The sequence below is a fragment of the Thamnophis sirtalis genome, unplaced genomic scaffold (assembly GCF_051295495.1).
Source record: "Thamnophis sirtalis isolate CommonGarterSnake01/CBP01778 unplaced genomic scaffold, rThaSir2_p1.2 scaffold_5, whole genome shotgun sequence".
Lineage (NCBI taxonomy): Eukaryota > Metazoa > Chordata > Lepidosauria > Squamata > Natricidae > Thamnophis > Thamnophis sirtalis.
The window spans coordinates 138,057,396-138,066,825 of record NW_028261385.1 but is presented as its reverse complement, the minus strand read 5'-3'; the positions used below and the strand labels follow the sequence as shown (position 1 = coordinate 138,066,825).

Genomic DNA, 9,430 nt, shown 5'->3' with positions numbered 1-9,430 from the left:
CTGTCCAATCTCTTCTTAAAAATCTTCAGTAATGAAGCCCCTACAAGTTCTGAAGGCAAATTGTTTCTTACTGTTAGGAAGTTTCTCCTTAATTCCAGGTTGCTTCTCTCCTTGATTAGTTTCCATCCATTGTTATGTCTTGCCTTCTGGTGCTTTGGAAAGAAAGTTGACCCCCTCTTCTTTGTGGCAGGCCTCCAACACTAGAATACTGCTATCATGTCACCCCAGTCCTTCTTTTCTCTAGACTAGCCAACTAACTGTTCTTCATATACCGTATTTTTCGGAGTATAAGATGTACTGGAGTATAAGGTGCACAAAGGTTTTGAAGAGGCAAATTTAAAAAAAAAGGTTTTGCACTCTGGAGACCTCCAAAAAACGGCCCGTTTCTTTTTGCAAAAAATGGGCCTGGTTTCCCCCCCCCAAAAGGGCATGAATAGCCTTTAGGAGGCTTGCAGAGTGCTTTGGGGGGGGGAAACGAGCCAAAAATAGCCCATTTTTCACGAAAACAGGTCTGTTTTTTGTCAAAAAAAGGGCATGAATAGCCTGAAGGAAGCTTATAGAGTGCTCCTGGGGATAGGGGGGAGACAAAATTGAGCAAAAAACAGACCATTTTTTGCTTATTTCTGCCCTCCCCAGTCCCTAGGAGCACTCTGAAAGCCTCCTAAACACCATGCACAGCCATTTTGGTGAAGGGGGCGGGGTTTGGGGAGCCAAAAAATGCTGTATTCAGTGTATAAGACGTATCCAGATTTTCAGCCTTTTTTTTGAGGGAAAAAGGTGCGTCTTATACTCCGAAAAATATGGTATATCTGTCTTCCAGCCTTTAATCATCTTAGTTGCTCTTTTTTGCACCTTTTCCAAAGTCTCAGCATATTTTTGTAATGTAGTGACCAAAACTGGATGCAGTATTCCAGGTGTGGTCTTACTAAGGATTTATAAAGCGGTACTAATACTTCATATATGGGACTCAGTGGCTAAGACACTGAGCTTGTTGATCAGAAAGGTCAGCAGTTCGAATCCCTAGCGCTGTGTAACAGAGTGAGTTCCCATTACTTGTCCCAGCTTCTGCCAACCTAGCAATTCGAAAACATGTAAAAATGCAAGTAGAAAAATAGGGACCACCTTTGGTGGAAAAGTAACAGTGTTCTGTGCGCCTTCTGCGTTTAGTCATGCTGGCCACATGATCACAGAGACATCTTCGGACAGTGCTGGCTCTTCGGCTTTGAAACGGAGATGAGCACCATCCCAGAGTTGGGAACGACTAACACATACAGTATGTGCAAGAGGAACCTTTACTAATACATGTGATTTTGATTCTATGCCTCTATTTATACAACCAAGGATTGTATTAGCTTTTTTGGCTGCTGCTGCACACTGCTGGCTCATGTTTAAGTGATCATCCACTAGGACTCCAAGGTCTGTCAGACAATTACTGTTTTTGAGCAGGTTTCACCTAATCTATACTTGTATCTTTGGTTTTTTCTGCCTAGGTATAAAACCTTGCTTTTCTCCACATTAAATTTCATTTTGTTGGATAGGGCCCATTGTTCAAGTCTGTCAAGATCCTTTTGGATCCGGAGTTTGTCTTTTGGGGAATTAGCTATTCCTGCCATCTTAGGGTCATCTGCAAATTTGATGAGTTCCCTTTCTATTCCCTCATCTAAGTAATCTCCTGCTTGAGCAGGGGGTTGGACTAGAAGACCTCCAAAATCCCTTCCTACTCTTGTTATTCTGTTTTAACTGGAATGTCAACATCCCAAGTTAATGTCATTCCAAATTGATTTGGATCACTGTAAGTAGAAACTTACCAAATAGAATTTTAGTCTTTCTTAGTAATATTTTAATGAAGATATTAGCATTTTAGAAAGTATTCATATCTGCTTTCAAGTTTTTTTTATAAATTAAAGCTATTTCCTTTGAGGAAAGGATAAGGCTAGATTCTGAAGTCCTTGATTAAAGTAGAAAGTGTTACAGAAACAAACTCCAGTGGGAAATGAGGAGATGCAACATAGTTTAAGAGGGTCTTTTCACAAATCTAACAAAATAAAGACTTTGTGTCATTTATTGTTTGTTTTGTTACTTTCTGATGCATCACCTGAACCGGGAGGCCCTCACAACAGTCACTCGCGCCCTTGTGACCTCTAGACTGGACTACTGCAACGTGCTCTACATGGGGCAGCCCTTGAAGAGCATTCGGAGACTTCAGCTTGTCCAGAATGCAGCCATGCGAGCGATCGTGGGTGCACCTCGGTTCACCCACGTAACACCTATCCTCCGCGAGCTGCACTGGCTGCCTATTGGTCTCCGGATACGCTTCAAGGCGCTAGTCGTCACTTATAAAGCCCTTCATGGTATTGGACCTGGGTACTTGAGAGACTGCCTGCTGCCAATCACCTCCACTAGACCGATTAGATCCCACAGATTAGGCCTCCTCCGAATCCCATCCGCCGGCCAGTGTCGACTGGCGACTACTTGGAGGAGAGCCTTCTCTGTGGCTGCTCCGACCCTCTGGAACAAACTCCCCGTGGAGATTTGAACCCTCACCACCCTCCAGGCCTTCCGCAAAGCCCTTAAAACCTGGCTGTTCCGACAGGCCTGGGGCTAAAGAGCTGTTGCCCCTGTCTCGAATGGTATGACTGTTGTGTGTTTTTAAATTATGCATTGTTATGTTTCGTTTTTATTTTTTGTCTGTACCCCCTTCCCTGATTTGAATTGTGAGCCGCCCTGAGTCCCCTTCGGGGGAAAAGGGCAGCATATAAATATAATCAAATCAAATCAAATCACATATCTCAAATTTGTTTCTGTACATTATATAAAGTATTGACCCCTATTTAATACATGCTTTTTATTTTGCCTGAAGTACTTATGGTTTATATTGTTGGGTGTATGTGTGTGAAAGTATTTGCAATCTATTTGCAAAAGTATTGGGCATTCTTAAATTCAGGAACTAGGTTCTTTCCGGCTGTATACCAACTCTGGTGCACAGGTTTTATGGGCAAGACTATTTCCTCCACCCCCATGGGATTTGCTAAGACTCTTCGTAGTTATAATTGATCTTATAATGCTCATAAACAGTAGTACAATGAATTCATAATGCTTTGAAGTTAGTTGTCATGCCATAAATTGACATCAACAACAACAACAAAAAAAAAATATTTGAAGGACAAATTGTAGAATTTCCCCCCTGAAAGAATCATGAAATTGAAATACTGGGGAATATTATATATGATACGCACACATATCTATTCTCTCCATAGGCATACACATGTTAACATAGGTTACATTACACATCATTGTGAAAATAAAATTGGGGTAGAGAAGCCAAAGTGAACACTTTGGGAAAAATATAGGTGAAACATATAGTTCATTCACACACATAAAAAGAATGCATTCACATCTATAAATACTGTGAAGGCTTCACTTATTGCCAAGGATATGGATCCAAATACCCAGCTACAAAAATAGGACTATATACAGTTTAGAAGTATGAATATTTCTACAGGTAGTCTTCGTCTCATGACCATAATGGAGCCCACAATTTCTGTTGTTAAGTGAGACATTTGCTAAAGTGAGTTTTGCCCCATTTTACCACCTTTCTTACCATCGTTAAGTGAATCACCGCAATTGATAAGTTAGTAATCCGGTTGTTAAGTGAACCTGGCTTCCCCATTGACTTTGTTTGTCAGAAGGTCACAAAAAGGGATCACTGAACCTTGGGACACAGCAACGGTCCTAAATATGAACCAGTTGCCAAGCAACTGAATTTTGATCACCTGATTATGGGGAAGCTGCAATGGCCGTAACTGTGAAAAACGGTCTTAAATCCACTTTTTTCAGTGCCACGTTGAAAGTTTGAACCGTCGGGGGGAGGGAAGGGAGGTGGGGTCTTAGGGGGGAGGGGGGAAATATAGTACATGTTAGATTTTAAAATAACACGATTGCACTTGTATACTGTTGCTCTTTAACTCTAGTGTTAAAATAAGACAAGCTGAATATATTGATAGATAGCAGAGATACACCGAAGGGAGTAGAGGGAAAGAAGAAAGAGGGGTAGAGAGGGTGGGAGAAAGGATTGGAGGGAGGGTGAGAAGGAAGGGAGGGAGTGTATTGGGAGAGAGGAGTGATAGAGGGGGAAGGGAAGTAGGATAGAGGGGAACGTTGGAGGGAAGAACGAAAGTTGGAGGGGGGGGCGAAAGAAAGGGTGTATGGTGGGCTGAAGTGGTGTATTGGGTTTGTATTTTGGGGGGTATTGTTGACAAGAGGTCGGGCTGTGTTTATTGTTCAATGTTATATGCCCCGGTTATGCACAGTATATATGTGACTCTACGAAATGAAATGAAAATAAAACATATTTATAACAAAAAATAAATAAATAAAAAAATAAAAAAAAGAGAGAAAAAAACAGAAAGTTTGAACCGTCACTAAATGAACTGTTGTAAGTCGAGGAGTACCCGTATATAAAGAGGCAGGGTTAATGATTGGAAGCACAAACTCTTTTCAAGTCCCTTCTCCTCCCTGCTTTTTAATCTGCACTGGGAGTAATACATAACTCTTAATACATTTCAAGCAATTTAGAGATTAAATAAGAATAGAATACAATAGAATAAGAGAGTTGGAAGGGACCCTGGAGGTCTTCTAGTCCAACCCCCTGCCTAGACAGGAAATCCTACACCACTTCAGACAAATAGTGATTCAACATCTTCTTAAAAACCTCCAGTGTTGGAGCATCCACAATTTCTGGAGGCAATGAGTTCCACTGATTAATTGTTCTCATTGTCAGGAAATTTATCTTTAGTTCTAAGTTGCTTCTCTCCTTGATTAGTTTCCACCCATTGCTTCTTGTCCTGCCCTCAGGTGCCTTGGAGAATAGCTCTTCTCTGTGGCAGCCCCTGAAACAAGAGCCACAAAACTGGAAAGAAACCGTTAAGAAAAGTTATTTAAGGGAGAAATTCTGGCCGCGTCCCATTGGCCCCTTCGGGTTTAGACGGCGAACTTTTCCTTTCAAAAAGAGACGGGGGTGGGAGGGGAGGAGGAAGGGGGAAAGAGGACGAAGAAACCACAGGAAAAGCACCGATCTCACCTTCTTGCTGAAGTAGACAAACATCCTGCCCGCTTTTATCGCTCCTTGTCGCTGCGCCGCCTGGTCCTCGGCGCCACCGGGATAGGCGCTTCAACTGGCCGGAGCTGCTGTCTCCATGACAACAGCGGGCGCCGGAGTGCGGCCGCCGTGGCAACCGACCCTAAACCGGAAGCACAATATATCTATTTCGAAAGGCGGAATCGCAGCGCTTCCGGGTTAAGGGAAATGGAAGGTCTGGTCCCTTTGGATCGTTAGCGGCCTTCCCAGCCGCTGTTCTAGTACAGTGGTCTCCAACCTTTGGCAACTTTAAGACCTGTGGACTTCAACTCCCAGAGTTCCTCAGCCAGCAAAGCTGGCTGAGGAACTCTGGGAGTTGAAGTCCACAAGTCTTAAAGTTGCCAAAGGTTGGAGACCACTGTTTAGTGGATTGGTCTCCGCTGAGGGGAAACGAAAGAGTGGGGTTTTCGGTGTCTTTTAGCCTTTCTTTGGAAGCTTCTGAACTATAATGAAAAGAGAAGCGCCGAAATTTAAAAAAAAAAAAGATCGGGATCCTTGAAATAGTCTTTGTTTCCTGCGAATTGGGAAGGGTGAATAAATATTACATTTATATATCGCCCAACTCCCTGCGACTCCAGTTGTTTTTCCAGAGGTGGACACTTTCAGTCCGTATTTTTGGACTCATTTTTTAAAAAATCCTATTAAAGCTCTGGGTATCTCTTAAAAACTGTTGAGGCAGAAATTCCAGAGGAGGGCATACATTTTTGTCCCTAACGCTCCTTTCTTTGACCTTCATTCCAAATTTTGGAGGAACAGAGCCTTGGTTAGGGAAAATGTGTTGTTGATTTGAGGCAACAACAGGAAAAGAGTGTGTGTGTGTGTGTGTGTGTGTGTGTGTGTGTGTGTGTGTGTATGGGGGTGGGGAGAATCACATTAATTACCCTACATTCATCATTGTGAATGCTCCAACACTGGATGTTTTAAAAAAGATGTTGGATATCCAGTTATCTGAACTGGTGTAGGGTTTTCCTGCCTAAGCAGGGAGCTGGATTAGAAGACCTTCAAGGTCCCTTCCAAATTTGTTATTCTAAGACTTTATCATACTTGAGCCGAGGTGGCGCAGTGGTTAGGGTGCAGTACTGCAGGCCACTTCAGCTGACTGCTATCTGCAGTTCGGCGGTTCTAATCTCACCGGCTCAAGGTTGACTCAGCCTTCCATCTTTCCGAGGCGGGTGAAATGAGGACCCAGACTGTGGCGGCGATATGCTGACTCTGTAAACCGCTTAGAGAGGGCTGAAAGCCCTATGAAGCAGTATATAAGTCTAACTGCTATTGCTATTGCCCCCCATCATTGCCCCAACACTCTTCTGAGCTCCCCCCCGCTCCCCAGTTTGTTTTTCCTTCATGCCGAGCTGACCTTGAAAAGGTTAACTCTGGTTTGGAAGTGTAGAAAGTTAGGTACGACCCCTCTTATAAAAATTAAATATTTAAGAAATATTAAAAAGACAGAATATTATATTTTCCCTAAAGGAGAAACATGTTTCAAAAGACTGAAACTCAGAGCTTCAGCTCCCTGCCCCCAGCAGATGTTTGGTGCCCTTTGAGAAGGACAGGGCCAGCCTTTGTTTTGCCTACAAGAAGAAGATGAAGATGAAGAAGAAGATGAAGAAGAAGAAGAAGAAGAAGAAGAAGAAGAAGAAGAAGAAGAGGAGGAGGAGGAGGAGGAGGAGGAGGAGGAGGAGGAGGAGGAGGAGGAGGAGGAGGAGGAGGAGGAGGAGGAGGAGGAGGAGGTGGTGGTAGTGGTAGTGGTAGTGGTAGTAGTAGTTGTTCAGCTCCAGGATGATGAGATTATCCTTCAGGCCAAAGCCATTCAGCCACAATAGAAACTGCACAACAAAGCCCCTTCATTGCATCAGCCCAAGCTTCAACCAAGCTTGATTCTAAGCTACAAAATCAGCTATGACCCCTGCATATCCAGCCCCATGGGAATTTCACAGCAACCAATAGTATACATGTCCTTGCCACAGGAACAGGATGCTCAAAGGCAAGGCCCAAGAGAGGGTATATAAATAACCCTCACTCTCCACTCCATGTGGTCAGCTGCCAGAATCACAGGTGCTTGATGGTTCTGCTCCGTTAAACCATCTTCCCAAACGGCCTCCATGTTTCCAGTGTCTTTCTCCCCACTTGGAACTGAACCAGATGGATATTTCTTCCAACAGAATTAAATGGGAGGCCCAGTGGGAACACAGGGTTAGACTTGAGTATTGAAAAAGCAGAGGCAACCAATATTGATTATATTTCCAGGAATTTGGAAAAAGTATAGACAAGTAGTGATCACTGGAACATGTTTTCCTATGCACTGTTAGAGCAGAATCTCAGAAGTCGTGCTTTGCTTTCTTGATCTCACATGGTTAGTATTGGACCTTGCTCTGTTGATCACCATCTCCACAGTGATGGAACTGCTGGTCTTTTTAGGAATATTTTTAAAATGTTTTTTTTCCCCCAGTAGCTTTTCCATTTGAAAAATTTGCCATTCTATAACTCCCCCCCCCCCAAATAAATCTTACTAATGAATTCAAAGACACTTGGTCATTTTAAGTTCTGATTATTAAGGGAAACCTGACAATGTCAAGGACTAAAGGAAGTTAGCAATAAGGCTTAGGGAGAAAGACAAGAGAAAAAAGAAAGGTCTGGGGATCAGATTGAATCTGGCTGTTATTCAGTTTGCATGTTAAAAGAGTTTTGATTTTTTTTCAGTTGGGATGCAATTTTGCATCCAAACATCCCTTGATTCTATTCAGCTATAAAGACAAAATGTACTTCAAGATTTTTAAAAATCTGGAATTCTAAATCCTTTTATTTCCCACTCACTTTTATTTTTTCCAGCTCAGTGGAATATTATAAACAAACATATACAAAGGTGCTTTTATAAAGAATTCTTTCATTTGAAGCCCTTTTGAATCCTTCACATCTCAAAGTTTAATTGAATTGAATCTTGGCTAGTTCTCACATGTTTAGTTAAGCATGACTTCATTTGTTTAGGATCTAGATCAGGGGTGTCAAACTCGCGTTGTCAAGGCGGCATCATGTGACGTATCAGGACTTTTCCCCCTTTCGCTAAAGTGGGCGGAATCAGCATGTGACGCATCTGGCCTGCGGGCCACGAGTTTGACACCCCTGGTCTAGATGATAAATAATTTGAGTCTTAACTGAAGTCCAGTTTTATATAAATAACTTTTAATTAATATAAAATAATAACGAACCCACTGATATCAATGTGACTCAAAATAACTAATATATCGCTCATTTTGCTCCCTTATTTATAATAAATCATTTAATTTATGAATGCTTCCAATGATCAAATATGCAGAAAATCAAGTTTATTGCCCTACCAAGAAATCGAGGTTTATTTAGGATCTTAACCCAATTGTAAGTAGGAGCTGAGGTGGCGCAGTGGTTAAATGCAGCACTGCAGGCTACTTCAGCTGACTGCAGTTCAGCAGTTCGGCTGTTCAATCCCACTAGGCTCAAGGTTGACTCAGCCTTCCATCCTTTCGAGGTGGGTAAAATGAGGACCCAGATTGTTGTTGGGGGCAATATATGCTGACTCTGTAAACTGCTTAGAGAGGGCTGAAAGCCCTATGAAGCGGTATATAAGTCTAACTATTGCTATTGTAAGTAACTAAAGCACGAACAAGCTTGGCATCCTTTTCCTTTTAACTTATTCTCAGCTCATAAGTGAGATCTCCTTAAATTTGTCTTAGCTGTATTTTCCTTTATTTCGATACTGTCCAAGGTCAGATACTTTGTAAAAAAATGATCATTATCACTAATTATCTTGGAGGAAAGTCAAATGATTGCAGTGGCTGGGAAGTAGTGTGAGGCAGAATATGGATTGGCAATGGAGAGCAAATTTCATGCCTCCATAGTTTTCTGCTGATTTAAGGATAATTAGATAGCACTATAATTAGGACATCCAGCCAGTTTGCTGTGCTTGAGGCATCAGGCTAGAAACTGGAAACTCTGAACTCCAGTTGTGTCTTACGTAGATACTAGTTGGTTAACTTTGGGCAGTCACTTTCTCAGCACGGGGAATTAGGCAACGCCAATCCACTTCCATTTATTTTAAGCCAACATTGCAATCAATTGCCTTACTCATGTTCTTCAGCTAATACAATAAGTATGTTTAAAGTTATTAATTATATTTCACTGGGGGGAAAAAGAATATTTAATATGAAATATCACAAGACCAGGTCTCATCAGTCAAAAACAACCAGATTAACAATAGCTATAAAGAGTCCATTTTTGAGGGAAATGGACGGTTAAGAAAAATGAAATATAAATAAATGA

General features: G+C 42.0%; 1 protein-coding gene across 2 annotated transcripts in view; it reads right to left on the bottom strand.

Annotated features, from left to right (window-relative positions):
* The window catches only part of WDR35 (WD repeat domain 35), a 39,750-nt gene extending 34,522 nt beyond the window's left edge, over positions 1-5,228 (bottom strand). For both annotated transcript variants that reach the window (XM_087716980.1, XM_087716981.1), the window contains exon 1: positions 5,081-5,228. In XM_087716980.1, coding sequence (XP_087573106.1) covers positions 5,081-5,104 — 24 coding nt within the window. In that variant the 5' untranslated portion in view covers positions 5,105-5,228. The remainder of the gene's footprint in view (positions 1-5,080) is intronic.
* Positions 5,229-9,430: the final 4,202 nt, after the last annotated feature.